This window comes from Schistocerca nitens, chromosome 7, assembly GCF_023898315.1.
Source record: "Schistocerca nitens isolate TAMUIC-IGC-003100 chromosome 7, iqSchNite1.1, whole genome shotgun sequence".
In the NCBI taxonomy this organism is placed as follows: Eukaryota; Metazoa; Arthropoda; class Insecta; order Orthoptera; family Acrididae; genus Schistocerca; species Schistocerca nitens.
In genome coordinates, this window is record NC_064620.1 from 387757851 (window position 1) to 387779469 (window position 21619).

At 37.3% G+C, this 21619-nt stretch overlaps 1 protein-coding gene across 1 annotated transcript in view; it reads left to right on the top strand.

The window, feature by feature from the left end:
- Positions 1–21619, top strand: part of LOC126195272 (xylulose kinase-like) — a 152492-nt gene that overhangs the window by 3586 nt on the left and 127287 nt on the right. Inside the window, exons 2-3 of the mRNA XM_049933803.1 lie at positions 18757–18839; positions 18942–19086. Coding sequence (XP_049789760.1) covers positions 18757–18839; positions 18942–19086 — 228 coding nt within the window. The remainder of the gene's footprint in view (positions 1–18756; positions 18840–18941; positions 19087–21619) is intronic.

Sequence of the window (21619 nt, forward strand, 5' to 3'; positions counted from 1 at the left end):
ATATTTAAAAGTGTCAGTTGGTCCCAATCCTATAACTTCAGACTGCCAGTCAATCCTGGCAAGCACATTTTTGAAGATCTTTATTCCTTCTTCTGTTATAATTCTTTTACTGATGATCTAGTCAGAATACCACATAATGGCTTTTCTCTGAAGATTCCTTTGACTATTTAGGTGGACAACTAACTGTATGGCCAGCCATTTGCCCTATTCTCTTAAAGATATAATTATGCACTCTGTGTATGTATATATTTTGAGCAGTTTTTTCATTTGCCCTATTCTCTTAAAGATATAATTATGCACTCTGTGTATGTATATATTTTGAGCAGTTTTTTCATTATATTATAATATCATTGTGAGATGATCCTTGGATGAATAAATAAGTGTAAAGTAAATCAAACTCAGCAAATAGGTGCCCCGGGCCAACTTTGTATGTATATATTTTGTAGCTTGGAATGTAGCTGAAGCATCAACGTTGTCATTATTACCTAGGTTGCATAGAACATTTACACTTTTTTAGAGTGATTGACTTGTTATTAACTTGTTCTTAAATTTATATTGCGCATACAATTGGCATAATATGACAGATACATTAATGACATTCCATTGTAATATAAATATTAATATGAATGGATTACACACAGCACATTTGATAGAAGTACAAACAGAAAAAGTTGTATGTCTCTGTATTCAGTATAAGCTAAATAACATACAGTTAATATCATCAATAAAAATTGAGTTTGGTATGTTGAATAATGCAAAAGTTTATATGTACACACAGAAATAAAAAGTTCAGCAAGCAGCAGAAATGTGTTTATATTCAGTTTAAAGTTGTTTCTCCATAAAAATGTCTCATATACTATAAATGAAATCTTGAAGAGAAATAAGTACTTTAATTCATATATCTGTAAATGAGCTATATCCCCAGTGCACAATAGTTTACTCCCATCAGGTAATATCAAAGAAGCCACCGAACGTAACAGATTACCGTCATCTGTGTCACAAAGTGTCACTCACAAGACTATGCAGAGAGTATTTTGTATTTAATCCAGGACATTGGCGAAGTCTGATGACCAAGAACTTTGCACCGCCATCTCACGTTTTCTTGTTCACTAAAATACTAGGGTATAAATATCTTCAGCCACAGTGATTTGAACTGGGTATCGCTGAGATGAGCACCATGACACTGGCATGTATTAGTGACTGTGCTTGCAGAAACATATATTGTAATCCTGAGATCCTGTACAACTGAAGTTTGTTTAGTGACTGTAACAGACATCTTTTTATTCATTTCATATTCCTAAACATAGAGTTACAAATGTTTGTTTTTATGTAAAAATAGAAGTAGTTGGCTACTATTCATGGGTAGTTGAAAATTGGGTTGACTACTGTCAGAAAACTGGAAGCTACTGGAGGTGGGTGTGTCAGAGTATAATACCCTAAATAATGTATCTGAGAAATTGAAAGTACTCAAAGACTAAATCTTTCTGCAGACATGGCATCTTAGATCAGCCTCCTTACCAAGATATATGAAATGTTGTCTAAAACTCACAATTAACTAGAGGCAGTCCAACCTTCTGGCAATTCTGTGACAACCCAAGTTTCAACTTTTAGACATACATTTTGTGACCAAGAAGACAGATAAAACTACTGGTATAACTGACAATGTATGAAACACATATAACTTTTTTTTTTTAAGAAGTTACGTTATTCTCTATTTAATCTGGAACGATAGACCTACGTAGGCCATACCACATTGCAAGAAATGCTCTCAGTATTAGATTTTATTAATCAATTGTAGAAGAAAGATCCTCTACAGAATTCTGCAACCTGTGACCCACGAGATCCAGTTGGCAGTAGATAGCGGCATCCAGGTTGGTGCCTTATTCCTTAACTTTTGAGAGCAATTCAATCAAGTTCTGCACTTTCAGCTAGTGAGCAAAGTATAAGCTTAAGTATGGCAGCAAAAGAACTGTCAAATAGTAGATTTATTTTGGATAGGGAAAACAAATGAAAGTGCTATGATGAGTGATCAAATCTGAAACAGGCACTACTACTAAAGCCCATGATATTGCCCAAATCAAGATAGGGGACAAAAGTACTATAAATATTGCTCAAATTTCAGAACTGTTCGATAAATTCTTTTTGAATGTAAACAGATCAAACATTGATGAGAAAATTACGCAGATACGTAAATTTCTTCAGCACTGAGGATTTTGAAGGTGAACTTTTCAGTGCATTCACCAAAACTACTGCAAAAGATATAGGGAATGCTATACAAATACCAACAAAAGGGTTTTAGGCAGTCACTAAAATAATTGTGCATCTACTATTCACAATAGTTAAACAGTCCTTTGAAGAAGGTTGTTTTCTAGATACAATGAAGTACGCGATAGTGTTATTTTTCTGTCGATGAATTCATTGAGGACAGCTTCACAGTCTGAACACAGGGATTGTATTACGTGTATTATTTTATGTACATGTGTCGCTGTAACTTAAAAATGTAAAATATAATGTAAACTTTTGCATTTCTCTTAAAAAAGTGAAAGAAGTTTCTTTTGTAAATCTTGACATGTATCCTGTATATCAAATCAAATGATTTGAAAACTGTATGTAATGAGATGAATAAATCACATATCACATAGTTAAACTACTATTCAAAAAAGGGAGAAGAAAACATGTAGTTTGTACACAAAATTAGCTTCTCTCTAGACAACTCCCTGCAAGTACAGGAATTTTTTGTGCTCTATGAAAGGCCTTTGATAGCGTGAACCATTGCTCACAACTCTCTAAACCGGAAAAATGTAGAATTAGGGCCACTGTATTAGAATGGTTCAAGTCCCAAATGAACTGAAGACAGTGATTACAACATCAAAGAGAAGAAATTATGCCTCAGAATGGAAAACCGTTTCACAAGGAGTACACCAAGGTTCAGTTTTAGCGTCACTTTGTTTCTGTTTTACGTAAATGAGCTACCACTTAATACTGAGTGTCACTTTGTTTTATTTGCAGACGACACATGCATAATCATTGAAACTAATAGTACTGACCAAATTCCTTAAACTGTTGTTAGTACCTTACAGACGTGATATCTAATTTAATTTAAATGGGTTAAAATTAAACATGGAAAAACCATTCCTTAATGCAGTTTAAAACAAAAGAAGCAAAGCTATATGATATTCAAATCAATCTTAAAAACCAGGATTTGCAGGAAGCTAACTGTATGAAATTCCCTAAAATGCAATTAGATAAAAATTTATCATGGAACTAACATATACAGTACCTTGCAAATAAATTAAAGAGCCTAGCATTTGTAATGATTGTACGACAAAATGCTGCCAGCATGAAAATAAGGAAAGTAGTGTATCACAGCTACTTTGATTCAGTAATAAGGTTTGGAATTATATTTTGGGATAGCTTGAACCACATATCTGTAATATTAAAATTTCTGTGTGCTTGCGGTAGCGTTCTCGCTTCCCGCACACAGGGTTCCGGATTCGATTCCTGCCAGGGTTAGAGATTTTCTCTGCCTCGTGATGACTGGTTGTCGTGTGTTCTTTATCATCATTTCATCACCATTGACTCGCAAGTCGCCGAAGCGGTGTCAACTAAAAGAGACTTGCAATATGGTGGCCGAACTTCCCCGCATGGGGCCTCCCGGCCAACAATGCCATACAATCATTTCATTTTGATTTTTTCAAATAACTATCATTAGAAATATTCACAATGTAAAGCGAAGAAAATCATGTGACCCACTGTTAAAAAATGTGAGTATATTAAGTGTTCCCTCATTGTACACCTATGAACAGATTATTTTTGTACATAGTACCCCTGATTCATTTGTAGCAAATTAATTTCAACATGATCACAATGCCAGAAATCAAAATAATTTTACACTGACCACCCACCATTTAGAACTTTATGCTCAACTCTGCAGTATATGGGGTATGAAAATTTACAACAGAGGGAAAGGATAAAAATTGCTCACTATCAATTTAGACACATTTAAAAAACCTCATCAGACTGGTTCGGAATCTTGCTATTCCATTGAAGAGTTCATGGCAAGACAATATGAAAATTTTAGTGTGAGAGAACACTTGCATAGCATTTTATAATACATTTTTTTTTTAAAAAAAGTATGTTTTGTGTAGCAATTATATATTTAGTACAGGATATTATATTAATGATATTGTAAGGAAAATGGTAAATAAATTGTTGTGTTGTGGCAAGTTTCCTGTACATGAAAATGTGACTTGAAATTGTATGTTATGAGACTATAAACTTCTTTTCTATTCTAACACTGGAAGCTTTGTGATTTGATTTAAGAGTTCTAGCTGATAACTCAGTATGTTGTTCTTAATGGAGAGATATCATCAGGTGTGTATGTAGCTCAGGGAATGTTACAGAACTGTTACTGTTATCAATATATGTAAATGACCAGTTAGATAACATTAGAAACTCTGTCAGGCTGTCTACATGGAAGTAATAGTGAAATGCAGGAAGCCCCACACTGATTGACTCAGTCATTTGTGCAGTCATTCAGTGTGTTCCTTGGATTCTCCTAGTACAGAGACCCTTGAGTGATGTAGAATGAATGTAAACATAGGCTTCCCCGGCCGTTGCCACAGTCAATAAAATTCTTCTGAGTTTGAGGCTGCATTGTCATCTATAAAATTCTGACATTTCGGTAACGGTTGCAAGGCGCCTTCCTCAGGGTGTATAGCCAACTGCTGAATGAGCACTAGTTTGGATACCTATATACTATGGAGGAGTGCTGTCATTGGATGTGAGGGTGAGGAGGAAGGGTATTAGGAGTTCATTTTATGGGTCTTTGCATTGCGTGTTGTCATTGGCGGAAATGGGCATTTCCCATTGGAGTTTCCTTTACTGCTTGCCATTGGTGGAAATTGGCAAATAGGAGACTAAGCAGTGACTACAGTGTAGCATTGTTTTCTGAGTGCCTAGTATCAACTACGCTGCGTCAGCACTCTGTGTACCCTCCACTGCTGTGGCCTACCATGCGCCTGTTGCTCTGCGAGAACTGTCATTCCGCAAAGCTGTCACAACTGGCAGCCAAGATGCTGGAAGTCGGTACCCATCTTATCTATTCATATTGTTGGATCACTTGGCTATTTCTATAGCCTCTCTAATCTTCCTCCTCAAACTGTACGGCTGTTTCACCAGTACGCGGGCCTCTCGAAATTTGATCTTCATCCTGCACTGTTCCTGATGTTCTGCCACCGCTGATTTGTTAGCTGAGCACGAGAGATATATATGCCTCAAACAATACAACAAATCAGCGGTGACAGAACATCAGGAACAGTGCAGGATGAAGATATAATTTCAAGAGGCCCGTGTACTGGCGAAACAGCTGTTTAGTTGGACGAGGAAGATTAGAGAGGCTAGAGAAATAGCCAAGCGACCCGACAATATGAATAGAGAAGACGGGTACCAAATTTTATTGGCGATGTAGAATGAGTCAAAGTATACATTAACGAAAAGAGATAATCTTATAATCGTAGTGCAGTTGCACCATGAGTTGTCTTGTGCCTGAAGGGATGTTGTCAGTTCAGGCTGTAGCATTGGTGCTGACTGACATGCCCACAAACTGCTGCAACTTGGTATCTGTATGCTACTCAGTACACCAAATTAACAATACTATCACTATACTAGTTAATGCTATTCATACTTATGCCAGCTGAATTTAACCAAGTGAATTAGAAAGAGAAAAAGCTGCCATAACCTCAGTTATATTGAATAACTACTATTTATTCTGCCAGAAGCTTAACAATTATGTGATTACAATTGTATTCCCCAAAGACAATAGTTACCTGCATCTATAGATAATGAACCCTGTTTACATTACTGTTTACTGAGCAGCTTTAAATGAACACTACTGTTGCCATGCAACAAACAGTCCTTAAATCTAGACTTTCAGTTAGTTTGTAGAAAAATTGTCTAGTGAGGTACATTTTAAGTGTTGTTTGGGTTGACCGGGACTTTCAATTTCTCTGCTTTATTTTAGGTGGGAGCTGGTTGAATACCTTTCCACCATATTACGTAACTTCACTCTCAACCCCAGACGAGGAAGCAAGCTCTACATGAAAATTATTTTGTTCAGATTCAGTGTTAGTCATTCAGCGTTAGTACATACAATAGACTTCATCAGAACACTTAACTTATTACAATTACATTGTCATGTTCATATTGGGCATGTCTTAAAATTCTTCTAATGAATAAAATGGGTTAGCTAACAAGGAACTATGCAACTTTTTGTTAAATGGTTTGCTTAGGGCATACTTTGGTTATTTGTTATAGATTTTTGTAGCCGTTGTAACTCCTTCTCACGTGAAAGGTAAGTTATAATTTTGCTGAGATGTTATGATTCATGAGAGGAGTTATTATTTCATCCTGATCCCAGTTGTTGTCTGGAGATCTGTGTTGAAAATTTTCTTTCAGAGTCAAAAAGTAACCTGCTTTTATTATTATTTAATTACTGCTTTGATTTTATTATTATTACTGATTCAAGGAATTAGTTCTTTAGTATTCGGTCTCTCTAAGAAAAGAGCTTAGGTCTTTGAAATGAATAAAAAACCAAACAGATCTCACTAGATGATGTTTTCTGCCTGCTTCTTGAATGAAACCGGATCTGTTGTTACTTTCTGGGCTGGTAGCAACATTTCCCCAAGGATTATTCGATACATCTTCCTGTCTGTTATTCGTAGATGATGATTGACACATCTTCAACTCATCTGACATGTGTGAAAAGTCCCTTCTCACTGTGTTAAGCTCTTCTGAAAATTTGTTTTGTGTTACTTTCATTCCTTCAGTTACTATTCTTTCAATCTGAGGGATGTTGATTGTACCAGAATTTATTCCTTCCCCTACTTTCTTCTCAACTAAAGTGCTTACTGAAACATCTTTTTTTTGTATCCATTGTTCTAATTTTTGTTCATAAGCAGCATGTTTCTCGTTGATATTGTGTGCAATGAATTTCTCACACCCTGAAGCAATTTCAGTTACTACTGTTGACAAATTATCTAATTTTTCATCTACTGATTGTTGTTTCTCAGTTACATCATTCATTTCTTTTCTCATCTGTTGTATATCTTCCTTCACAGGTAGTTGTCCTTGCTTCTGATTCACTTCAGCAACAGTTTTGTACAAGTCTAGAACTTCCTTGGTAATTATTTCATTCTTTATAGATAAAGATTGCAGTTTTATTAGCTTCTTCCAAATTCTTTATTTGTATCAATACTTCTTTAAGTTCTTTTCTGTTATTTTCTTCCATGTTCTTCATACCTCGCACAATTTATTTTTTAAAATGTGTTAGCATTTGGGCAATAGTATCTTCTACTACCCTCATTGGTACATTTTCTGTTTTGCATGAAGAGCCCACTTCTCTTGTAAATCTGTCCACAAAGGACACTTCTGACTGATCCAATGATGCAGGTCTTGCATCACCATGTTCAACTACCACATTCTGAGTCGATTCCATCTCAAAATTGTCTAAATCCTTTTGTTGTTCCATTTTGTATTTGGTACGGATTTTAACCATTACACATGCACACAAAAATTAAAAAAGACACACCCTATATTTGCACAAAAGCACTCAACACCTGCAATGCAATAATCTGTAACACCCAAATTATTCACTTTGAAAAATGTTCATAGAAAGTCACTATACATCTCAGATAAATAAATAAATAAATAAATAAATACTATTCTACTTCAAACTACTAGGAAATTATTATCCTCAACCAATGAAAATCTACAGTTCTACTAATTCTGCCAGTTTGAGATTGTTATGATAAGGCACAGAAAGAGCATTGCTAAAGTCTTTTCTTGATCTTGCCTTTCAATGAGAAATGATACTAGCATTGCTCCGCATTCACAGGATATCACCTCTCTCCAACAGGAAGTATTGGTTGTGGGAGTACATGAAACAAATCACACATTCATTAGTCTATTGTAATAGTAATGCATATGCAAGTGACAAAATCTTAACCTAAAACACACATATTGATACTTTTTCATTGAAACTGATTAGGTTCCAAATTTATCTTTGTCATGATTACTTGTTGTCACTCAGAAAAATAAAGTTACCACAAGTCAAAATTCAGTAGTTATTCAATTCTCATACCACTTCTAGACATCCTGTCACATTGGGCGCCATTGTAACTCCCTCTCACGTGAAAGCTAAATTGTTGTAATTTTACTGAGATGTAATGATCAATGAGAGGAGTCATTATTTCACCCTGAACCCAGTTATTGTGTGGAGATCTGTGTTGGAAACTTCCTTTCAGAGACAAAAATAGCCTCAATGAACTGCTTTTATTATTATTATTATTATTATTATTATTATTATTCATTTAATTACTGCTTTGATTTAATTATTATTACTGATTCAAGAAATTAGTTCTTTATTATTCAGTCTCTCTAAGAAAAGCGTTAAGATCTTTGAAATGAATAAAAAACCAAACAGATCCCACTAGATGATGTTTATGCTCAGGCGATTGTGCATTGTAGACTAGAGATCTGCTGCTGTGCACTGACTGTAAGCTGTACTCAATGCCGGTTGTCAAACTGTGTGCTAAATCTGGAGGAATCTTAGTCTATGTTAACTATGGTCCAATTCTCCTTTCCATGGAAGCCTGTCTGTTGAAGTGGATTTGTTTAAGAGTCTTTAAATTAATGACCATATAGAGTTTGCAGGTTCGAGCTTCCACAGTCCAAAGAAATCTCTCGTAGGCATGCACAAATATTTGAAAATGTGAAACCATAAGATGGAGACTAATTTATGCAATACACACCTTGTTTATGCTGCCAAGATGGCAGTCTTGCAACAGAGCCTTCTCTATTAAACCATAATACATTCATCCATACTCATTAAGATCAGCAGCTAGACTATATCTTTTCACAATAGTTAATACTCAACCAAAGCTCTCTTAGTTCAAGGAATAGAGAGAGGTCAGCAATAATGCTGCTTTCTTGCAGTCAGTTGCACCAGAGTACGCTTCATATAATATCTTGTTCCGCCATGTATCTTTTGCTCTTGTATTACACGATCCGCTACACCATGTACATATTGCTGTTACTGGTTTTTGTTAATCTGTTTCTAGATAAGATCAGAGAAGTACAGGTTCTTGTATTATTATCATGTCTCTGATTTGTTATAACTAAATTAGGTAATTCAGCAAGTATGTGATAAAAACTATCAAGAATATACAAATTAACTACTGTTAAAATCTTATATTTGATGAACAAATGTTTACAATGTGCTCTGTTATATACATTTACCATTACTCTGCCATTTCCTAATTCATAAAAATTTCATTTACTTTTTTGTATCTTGTATTCCAATTGTATGGATCACAGTTCAGCTGAAACAAGTTATTACTATCAGCAGCAACAACAACCATTCAGAGGTAAATATAGTGGGAACTGAATGTAAAAGTTCCAGGATAATTAAAACTACTGCTGCAAGAAGTGCAGTTATCTGTTTTATACAAAACTCTTGCTGCATGCTTCTCCCGAATAAATACTGTATTTACTTAGATTCACTGCCCCCAGAATATAATTCAACAGCGAATGAAAATATGCAAAATAAACCAACTTTTTGTCTTTAAATGAATATGAGGATCAATCCTCAGTGCAGAATATGACTTGACCACAGACATAAGCAAATTAATATATTTCATATAAACAGGCAGAAAGACTCAATATTGACAGTTTTGTGAAGTACTTTTGAACACATTTTCTGGAAACTGTCTGAGCAGCTAGTTTGGCAGCCCACAAACCATGGAAATATCTTAGACCTTGTAGCTACAAACACGCTGGACCTTATCGATGGCGTCAGTATAGAGATGGGGATTAGTGATCATGATGGTGGCATACTGACTATGGCTACAAAAGTTAATAAATCAGTCAAGAAGGCTAGAAAGGTGCTTCTGGTGCAAAGAGCAGATAAGCAGTTGTTAGCATCTCACTTAGACAATGGACTGGCATCATTTAGCCCTTCTATGATGGACATACAGGAATTATGAACAAAGTTTACACAGATTATAAATTGTGTTCTGTACAAATGTGTATCTAATAATTGGATTATGGACTGAAAACACCCACTGCAGTTTAACAATGAAATCCAGAAAATGCTGCGGAAGCAAAGGCTGTTGCAGTATTGGTTCAAAAGGGAATATGCAAATGGCGACAGGCAAAGGTTAGTAGAGATTTGTGTATCTGTGAAAAGATCAATGCAAGAAGCATATAACAACTACCACTGTCATACCTTAATAAAAGATCTGACCAAAAACCTGAGAAAACTCTGGTACTATGTAAAATCACTAAGTGATGGGATGAAGGTCAACATGCAGAGTCCATATTTCCAGTTTTACAAAAAGAGTTTGACATGGCGCTCCACTGCAGACTGTTAATGAAGGTATGAGAACATGGAACAGGTTCCCAGATATGATGTTGCAGTGCATGTGTTGTTGTCAATTGTGATGCAAAGTTCCTTTTGGCATGCGTGGAGGCAGTGGAATGACGACAATGCAAATTTGTGCTGGACTGTGACTCGGACCCAGATTTTCTGCTTTCGAGCAGTCGTCTTACCATTTGGCTACCCGAGCATGACTCATGGTCAGACCCAAACTTCCATGGTTGATGAAAGTTTGGGTCTGGCCGTGAGTCATGCTTGTAGGCAGCCAAATGGTAAGGCGGCTGCTCACAATAAGCAGGAAGTCCGGGTTCGAGTCCCAGTCTGACACAAATTTTCATTGTTGTCATCCCATTATGTAGCTGATGGTTATCCACATTCACAACTGCAAATACATTAAATGTGGTTTCCAGATATGTGACTTGAAAACTTCTTAAGCAATAGAACCCAGTATGCTGTCCTTGACAGCAAGTGTTCATTTTGTGTAAGGACCACAAAGATAACATATGAGAAATTAGGGTTCATAGGGGGGCACATAGACAGTCATTTTCCCCTTGATCTATTTGTGAGTGCAAAAGTAAAGAAAATTTCTAGTCGTGGTGTAGGGTACCCTCCACCATGCACCTTACAGTGGCTTGCCGAGTATGAATATGATTTAGATAGTTCAATTACACTGTTAACAGCTAGCCACTGAAAACAGCTACAACTGGAACATACTTGCCCACGAAAGGCAAAGGTCCCGAGTTCGAGTCTCGGTCGGGCACACAGTTTTAATCTGCCAGGAAGTTTCATACCTAGGAGTTTGCAGTCACAGCATTTTAAGTGGAATGACCACATTAAATAAAGGCATATGCCAAACTATAGTTTATCGGAAGATTGCAAAGAAAAGTAGTTCACCCATGGATGAGGTGGTTTACAATAGCCTTATTCAGCTGATCTTGAATGCTGCTTGTTAGTCTGGGACCTTTATAAAGTACAATTAATAGAGAGGATCCATAGAGGAGCAGCATGTTTTATCTACATCTCCTCCTATACTCCGCAAACCACCGTGAGGTGCATGGCAGAAACAACTTCCCATTTTATCAGTTATTAGGATTTTTTCCTGCTCCATTCATGTATGGGGCATGGAAATAATAATTGTTTGAATGCCTCTGTGTATGAAGTAGCTATTCTAATTGTTGTATTCTCTTTAGCTGATTTTATGTCATCTTGTGAATGGCACCTGGGGGGGGGGGGGGGGGGGCAAGTCCATGAGGTCGACAAGCGGGGATGTTCTGGGGTGCCCTGGTGGCACCAGCGGGTGGCTGCAAAGGCTGAGTGGTCCAGTGAAGACATAAATAAAGCAGCAGAATCACAGGGCAATTAGTGTGCGCGAATTTGGTTCTGGTGGCTGTGCTGCAAACCATCAGGACCTGCAATCAAATACATAAAAGAGCCAATGTGTTCCTGGATCACGCCTCTTTCCCAGCACCCACGGTTGCCACAAACCCTGAAAAGAACAAGATCGCATGGCACAAAGCAATATTTGTGGACCACCGGTGACGCTGGGTGCTGCGGTGGATGCAGCAAGTGTAGCAGCGCCCAGTGGCAGCAGCCATGCAGGAGTTCCACAGGTGATGGTCCGTCTCATGGGTGGGAGTGACATGAGATGAGAAAGAGTTGCTGTGCCGGTTCCCGTGTGTGGGTGGTGCGAAGCATGGCCATCTGGTGCTTGAAAATGTGAAAGTGTTGGACTGTGGGTGAAGCGGAGCACTTGTTAGGTGACGAATACCATTGCGTTCACAAAACTGTTCAAAGTCAAGTGAACTGAACTGTGGTTTGTTGTCTGATACAAGTACTTCTGGCAAACCTTCTATGAAAAATATTGAGGACAACACTTGAATGGTGCTACATGATGTGGTAGAGTTCATAGGCACTGCAAATGGGAACTTGCTAAAAGAGTCTACCACTGTGAGCCAACGAGTGTTCCAAAATGGTCCTGCAAAGTCGTATGTGCACTCGTTGCCATGGTGATTGAGTCATAGACCAAGCTGCAAATGTCTGTGTGGGAGTAGGTTGGTTCTCCATGAATGCGTCACACTGTGCCACCATCTGTTCAATGTGGGTGTCCGTGCCCTGCCAAGTACAGTGCTGGCACATTAACTATTTAGTGAGAACAATTCCCCAATGTCCTTAATGGAGCACTCCCATCACGTCCTTTTGCAACACTTTTGGAATAAGGACATGGAATTGTCCATTGTCATTTTGAACTAGAATCACACTTTGTTGAACTAAAAGGCTATGCTGATGCGCAAAATATTGGCGCACATCTGAGATCTGGATACTGTTCAATGAACAAGGCTATGACGTGTGAATATAATGAAACAAAATCTTGATGTTGACATCTGCTTCCATGGCCTGTGCTATTTTTCTGTAGTTCAAGGAAAAAGATTCCAGTAATTCAGAGTCCTGTGTATCAACATGGCAACAAGATGCAGCAGATGCATCAAAATCAGAGTCTGCGCCAATCAAATGGCAAGATAGGGCATCTGCATTGCCATGCTTTGTCGTAAATCTGTACACAATTTTGTACTGATACTGTGAAAGCAACAAAGCCCGGGGGTATGGGAAGGGGAAGCTGGCAAAGCTTATAGGTGACAGCATAGTGTGTGGTGGTGGGATCACTCATCGAAAAATTTCTGTAGTAGTTGGTATTAGAGCTGCATCTTTTTTAAATTGAAGTCAGCCGACAGGTATACCTGCTTAAAGGAAGTCCCTCTAACTAAGGGCTCACCTTCAGAGGACGTCATGTTTCCAAGTAGAGAAGGAGATGTTGACTCTGAAATTTTTGGTGTATCAGAGCACCACTTAAATAATTTGACAATTCAGAGGCTTCCTTTACCAGGATACAGATTAGCTGTCTGTTTTTCAAGGAGTTCCTTGCAGGGTGGGGGAGTGGCTACATATGTAAAAAACAGTGGTCCATTTGAGTCCATAGACGTATCACGGCACTGCACTGAACAGATATTTGAATGTTGTGCAGGGGCAGTTGAATTTAGTGAAAGCAAACTTCTAATTGTTGTTGTTTATAGGTCCCCTAACGCTGACTTCAGAGCATTTCTGCTCAAGCTAGAGAGGGTTCTTGATCTACTTTGTAGGAAGTACCAGAAATTAATTATATGTGGCAACTTCAATACAAATTTTGTATATGATGGTGCAAGAAAAAGGATGTTGGTCGATCTTATAAATTCATATGATCTGATGCAGACTGCATTTCTTCCTGCAAGGATGCAGGGGAACAGTTGCACAGCCATAGACAATATCTTTATTTGTTCTTCATTACTAGATGGGCATTCTGTTAGTAAAAGAGTAAATGGCCTTTCAGACCTTGATGCACAAATTTTAACACTAACAGACTTTTGTATTCAAACAAATATCACATATAATTACTAACTGTGTAGGAAAGTTAATCCAACAGCAACAGTGAGTTTTTTTAAACCTTTTCAAGAAACAAGAGTGGCAGGATGTTTATAGTACCAATAACGTAGATGATAAATATAATGCTTTCCTTAACACATTTCTCATGCTCTTTGAGAGTTGCTTTCCATTGGAATGTTCTAAATGGGTTACTAACAGTAATAGGCAACCCAGGTGGCTGACTATTGGGATAAGGATATCATGTAGAACAAAGAGGGGAATTATATCAAAATATTAGAAGTAGTCACAATCAAGCTACAGTAGCCCATTACAAACATTATTGTAAGGTGCTTAAAAATGTTATTAGGAAGGCAAAGATTATGTGGTATGCAAATAGAATTGCTAATTCACAGGATAAAATTAAAACCATGTGGTCAGTTGTGAAGGAAGTGTCTGGTCAGCAGCACAAGGTCAACAATATAAAGTCAGTCCATAGTAAAAATATTTCTGTTAATGATAAATCAGATATATGTACAGTGTTTAACAATCATTTTCTGAGCATTGATGGTGAATTAAATAAAAATTTGGTTCCTACAGGTAATCCTATAACTTCCTTGGCAAATACTTTTCTGAGATTGATATCTGAAATATTCCTCTGTGATACAGACAAGGAGGAGATTGAGTCAATAATTAAATCACTGAAGACTAAGGACTCTCATGGATATGATGGAGGGGTTAGCGGAATATTAAAGTACTGTGCTGTGCGCGTAAGCCCTGTGTTTAATCACATTTGTAATTTTTTCTTTAGGAATCATCAGTTTCCTGAATAATCAAAGCACTCAGTAGTAAAGCCACTGTATAAAAAGGAGAAATGGATAATGTAGACAATTTTAGACTTATTTTATGCCATCAGTGTTTGCTAAAGTTATTGGAAAGGCTGTGTATGTAAGGATAAGTGATCATTTTATACTACACGATTTGATATCAGATGTACAGTTCGGCTTTAGAAGTTGTTTAACAACTGAAAATGCTATATTCTCTTTCCTCTATGAGGTACTAGATGGGTTAAACAAAAGGCTTTGAACACTAGGCATATTTTTTGTTTCTACGAAGGCATTTGATTGTGTTGATCACAAAATATTGCTCCAGAAGTTGGACCATTACGGAATACAAGGAGTAGCTCACAATTGGTTCACCTCTTACTTTAGCAACAGACAGCAAAAGGTCATTATTCATAGTGCTGAGAATGGCTGTGATGTGAGTCTGAGTGGGGTACAGTCAAGTGGGGGGCACCCCAGGGATCAGTGTGGGGCCACTCCAGTTCCTTATTAATATAAATGATATGCCCTCTAGTATTACGGGTAACTCTAAAATATTTCTGTTTGCTGATGACACTAGCTTGGTAGTAAAGGATGTTGTGTGCAACATTGGCCCAGTTTCAAATAGTGCAGTTCTTGATCTAAGTCAATGGCTTGTAGAAAATAAACTAACACTAAATCACGGTAAGACTCAGTTTTTACAATTCCTAACACACAATTCAACAAAACCTGACATTTTAATTTCACAGAATGGGCATATGATTAGTGAAACTGAACAGTTCAAATTTCTAGGTGTTCTGATAGATAGCAAACTGTCATGGAAAGCTGACATTCAGGATCTTGTTCAAAGACTTAATGCTATCATTTTTACTATATGAACGGTATTTGAAGTGAGTGGTTGTTCAACACGAAAATTAGTCTACTTTGCTAATTTTCATTCGCTTATGTTGTATGGTATTATATTGTGGAGTAACTCTTCCCTCTCTAAAAGGATATTTTTGGGTCAGAAACAGGCGGCTCAGGCAAATAGTGGTGTAAGATCACGAACCTCATGTCGACCCCTGTTCATGAGTCTGGATATTTTGACATTGGCCCCTCAGTATATATATATGCCTTTCTGTCATTTCTGGTTAACAATATTAGCTTATTCCAAAGAATAATCAGCTTTCACTCAGTTAATACTCAGCAGAAATCTAACCTGCATTTGGATCGGACTTCCTTAACCCTTGTGCAGAAAGGTATGCAGTATACTGCTGCATCGATTTTCAATAAGCTACCGCTTGAATTAAAAAATCTGAGCAGTTGTCCACATGCTTTCAAATCGAAACTAAAGAGTTTCCTCATGGGTCACTCCTTCTATTCTATCAAGGAATTCCTTGAAAAATTAAGCTGATTCTTGTTGTATTGTTGATTGCGTTTACCTAAGCTTATGATTGACTTTTTTTGGGTTCGTAAACATTTTATTTTTATCTGTTACTACTTTTATGTTATAATTTCATGTACTGACATGTTCCATGACCTTGGAAATTGGCTCCTCAGTTTAGTCCTATAGAACTTGACGTTTAAATAAATAAATAAATAAATAAATATATAAAGCATTGCAATTTTTGAGCAGTGCATGTAGGGACTGGCTTTCATGGATGAAACAAGGACTGCAAAGGCTTGTGATCTGTCACTAAATAGAATTTGCGACCATACAAATAGTGATGGAATTTTGTCACATCATAAACAATAGCAAGAGCTTCTTTTTCAATTTGAGAGTAATTGTACTGAGTTTGAGTTAAGAACTTTGAGACAAAAGCAATAGGTCTATCTTGTGCACCAATTCCATAGGAAGAAGTGTCGACTTGCAAAACTATTGGCTTGGCAGGGTCAAAATGCACGAAACATCCGTCACTAAGCAAAGCATTTTTGAGTTTCTGAAATACATCTTGACAATCTTTAGACCACCAAAATTGTACATTTTTGCAACGCAAGTGATGCAATGGAGCTGTGATCTGAGTGGTATTTGGTATGAACTGAATGTAGTACATCATCTTGTCTAGTACTGACTGCAGTCCAGATACATTGCAAGGAACAGGCAGGTCATGGATTGCAAGCAAATCAGACTGAAGGGGGTGCACACCCTGACTGTTTATCACATGACCTAAGAACTGTAGTTCAGTCTGAAAAAAGTCATGCTTTTCGAGACGACACTTGAGTCCTTCTTCTGACAACACTCGAAAAAGAGCACACAAATTGGCAATGTGTTCCCCTGGTGAATGACCTGAGACAACAATATCATCAACATGGTTTGAACAAAATGGCACTTTTGCATCAACTGTTCTAAGTAACATTGAAAAATGGGAGCACTGCCAAAGGGCAAATACAACTACTTGAATAGTCCTAAGTGTGTATTTACAATAAACACTTTCTGTGATTCTTCATCCAATGGAGTTTGCAAGTAGGCAACATGCAAATCTATCTTAGGAAAGTACCGTCCTGCACCAAGCCTGTCCACGAGTTCCTCAGGGCGAGGTAACAAATAAGTGCCAACTTCATCCAATGGAATTTGCAAGTAGGCAACACGCAAATCTATCTTAGGAAAGTACCGTCCTGCACCAAGCCTGTCCACGAGTTCCTCAGGGCGAGGTAACAAATAAGTGCCAACTACTGTCTGTAGGTTGAATGTAGACTTGAAGTCAACACAAATGTGAATGTGCCCAGAAGGTTTAGGCAACAAAACTATTGGACTGGCTCATTGACTAACTCGAGTGGGAGCAATTACACCAATGTCTTGCGATTCTGTCTACTTTGTCTCATAAAGCAATTGGAATGGGGCAGGCCCAGAAAAACTTAGGCTGTGCATTGTCTTTCAATGTAACATGTGCTACAAAGTTATTAGCATTTACCATTCAATCTGAAAATAGTTGAGGAAATTCTTTAAGCAAGCTAGCTACATTGGTTTTCAGATCAAAAGCCGATATGGAAAATACATTGTCTTGGATGCTAAGACCAAACAAATCAAAGGCATCTAAACTGAAAATGTTCTCACTGTCTTGCAATTTCAAGACAGTAAAATTCTTTTTTCTAGTGTGAGATTTGTATGTGGCAGGCAAACTACTCTGTCTAAGCACTGGAATTTTCTGTCCATTGTAAGCAGTAAGGTGCTTGCTAGATTTAGAAAGGCATAGTGAGCCTAACTGCTTGTATATGGCACCATTAAGCAAAGTGACTGATGCACCTCTGTCCAACTGAAAGTTCACACGATGGCCAGCAACTCGTAATGAGACAAATAGTTTTTTAGAATGTCGTTGCACAGCACTATGGTGAGAATGAGGCACAACCTTAAACTTACATTTGTCAGAACCTGTTGTAGGTTTGGAAAGCACAATGTTCAATGTATGTGCATGAACCTGTTTTTTCCTGGGAGCGGGCAAAATTGGCGTGTTAGTGCTGTTGCAAACAAACTGCTTGGACATGACCTTTTTTTCCACACGTATAACATGTCGTGTTACGTGATGGGCATGCATTTTGCATTTAACTATGTAGTTAAAATATACTATATACTAAAATAACTATATAGTTAAAATATGGCTACCCAGCCATTGACCTTCTTGTGCGAATGCACGCGCTATGCCATAACTCGTATGGGACTTGGTAGATTAATCTTCCACGAGTAATGAGTGTGATGAGCAAACACCTATTAGGCACATTATGAATGTAGTGGTGTGGACATGTTGGGAATGTGGGTCTCACGGGGAGCATGCAAGGGAAAAGTCCCTGCAGGCGCACTATCCTCTGCGCCCTCAGTGACTCAGATGGATAGAGCATCTGCCATGTAAGCAGGAGATCCCGGGTTCAAGTCCCAGTCGGAGCGCACATTTTCAACATGTTCCCAATGATGTATATCAACGCCTGTTTGCCGCTAGGGTGTCGATTTAATTATCATTCTATAAATATCTCCAGCATCAAAAAACTGTTTCATTAATGCTGGTCATTTCATTTCCTTTATTTCAAAAGTATTATTAGCAGACATACAGAGTATGAGAAATAAGTCAGTTTGTCAATGTTTTACTGTTTTGAAGGACTGTATTGATAATTATAGTCCTCTTTATTTCTTTATTACAGCTTAAAGCAGTAGTAGTTGACAATCAGTTAACTGTTCTACATGAAGCACAGGTTCAGTTTGACAATGATTTGCCAGAATTCAGGTACGGTATAGTAAGTTCTTTTTTTTTTCAGTGTCATAAACTTCATTTTTCAATTATATGTGATATCACATTATGAGTGACTGTGATCTGAACTTTTTACAGGACACATGCAGGAGTGGTACGGAAGGGCAGGGAGGTGTGGGCCTCTCCAGTCATGTGGGTAAAAGCACTTGATATGCTCATGGACAGGCTTAGAATTTCTGGAACTCAGTTTGAGAAGATTGCTGCAATCTCAGGAACTGCACAAGTAATACATGCAGAATATTTTCTTTAATTTCTATGTGTACTGACATTTCTGAAACAGACCATTTGTTCTAGGTCAAAACCTGTGTTTTTTATAGTGTAATTCATTGTGGGAAGAAACTGTAATTTAAAAATTTTTTGGAAGTTCTGTTAAAGTGGGATAGCTTGTGCTCCCTTTAGCAAAACAAAATTAGTGATATAAATCTAAATTAGCATTGGAACAATGTCAATATGCATGCACTTAGAAGTCCTTGTTCGATGGGAAAGTGCATCTGAAATGTAGTTTATGATTAATATTTCATAGCTATATTTTTAAATAACGCAATCATTCAAATTCCCTACATTTTCTGTTCCATTTTATTTATTTAATTTGAGCTACCACAACAGAAGTCCCTTCAAGAAATGCGAATTTCCAAAGGTGGAGGGATGAGGGGATGGGTGTGAGAGGAATGTAAGTAGGAGATTAAGTTTGTTTAGTAGTTTTTTCATAGTTTGATGGGAAGGCAACTGGTGTACATTAAATTGCAGCATAGATACTGAAGATTATCTCTCTCTGTCTCTAAACTACTTCTACTTACTTAAAATAAAAAAAAGGAAAGTGCTGGTCTCTTCAGTAATGACATGGTATGTATCTGAAATCTCCACAGAAACTTTTTTCATTATTTCCTTTTGTTTTTGGTTTGTTTTTTAAAAAAAGAAAACATAATTTATGTAAATTAGTAGTTTTTCACTTGCTGATATCACACAGTCCTTTGCAATGGTGTTCCTGTGCTATGTGTTAGTTTCATGGTATTAGTAAGGCAGCACATTCAAAAAACACTCAATAAATTATATAACATTTAAAAGGTAAATGGCAACAAAAATCAGAGTTAGAGTTTTTGTGACTGATAAATTATGTAAGTATCATGACATTTCAGAATGATGTTATCCAAAGTTTATTATTAAAAAAAAATCATTTGAGAAGAATGTAAAATTATGGACAGAACTGCTGGTCAGTACTTACCTTAGGAGGCAAAATTTTTCTACTGGCTATAGACATGTATAAAAGTGTAAGAAACTATCCTAGTAGTATGTCAAGTCCAACACTACCAAATATTTATTTGTATTTTAGGTAAGATGAGCGCTGTTCACAGGTTCTCATTAAATTGTTATATAGAGTCACACAACAGGTAATAACTAACCCAACCTGTTGCTTACATTTTCCTTTCCATAAACTGTGCACACTATGTTGCTGAAATAAGAGACAATATAACAACAGACAGACATTTTAGTTGTTTGTGGTACCTACAAAGTCTATAAAGGTAAGTGAAATCCATTCAAAGGGATGAAACAAAGAGTTGTAGATTATCACCACAGCTGATTAACTTGAATGTGGAACAAGCAGTAAAGGAAAATTTTGGATGATGAATTAATTAGCAAGATGAATATATATTATTGCTATGGTCTTCTTTTCAAGCCAGAAAACCCATCAAAATGGCAAGATGCCACTGGATCATGTTTTGTGTATCTACAATTTTTCCTCATGGCAATTGTTTGACCTCACCAGGTGGTGGCCACTTATTATTGATGGAGAGTGGCAATTATTGAGCAGTTGCTTTGAGTAAATATTGCAGGATGCACTAAATATGATCCAGCAGCATACCCAAAAGACATATATTCACTTTGTTCTGCAGATCCTGTCATGGTAGAGAACCTCTAGGGATGTGGAACATTAAAAAATATACATTTACAAAAGAGAATCTTCTATTAAAACTGTATCTTTGTACTTGATTTGCAATGAATACTACTGCACTGCTGTATGTGCTGGCACACATTCATTTGGAGGTACTGAAACTTTTAGGAAATGGAAAGAAAATGAGGGGATGAGGCTGCTGCTTCTTCAGACCTAGTAAAGTGGCACACTGGTTAACAAACTGGACTCACATTTGGGATGACTGGGATTCAAATTCCTATCTATCTATCCAGATTTAGGTTTTCAGCTGTCTCATTAAATCAATCATTAGTGGAAATATTGGGATGATTTATTTGAAAAGGATCTGTCTGAAGCCTTTTCCTGTCGTTCTCCTGTCCGAGGTAGTGCTCCATCTCTGATGGCCATATCATTGGTAGAACTTATATTCTGATCTTTCTTACTTTCCTTTGTTTCCTCGTTTACATATAGGGTGATTCTTATTAACATTTAAGAACCTCCAAAGTGATGTAGATGATGCTGAGACAGGTAATTTAATACAGGACACGTGGGGCCACAAATGTCGGGAAATACCCCAGAATTGGCTGACAAATGTTGAACATGTGTTGTCGCCAGATGATGTACATCATTGCATGTGCAGCATTTGAGCCTATCGGTCTGTTGCACCTGATGATTCATACCCAAGTCAGTATTCACATTGGTGTGGCACTGGGCCTCCGTGCATGACTTTAGCATGTAGGAGTCAGGGTCCAAGTCTTGCTTCTGGCAGGCGGTATTTCTTTCATTGTTTCAGATATGTGTTTACACTGAGGTAAGATTTATTATTGTATTTACTGGTCTCACAGTC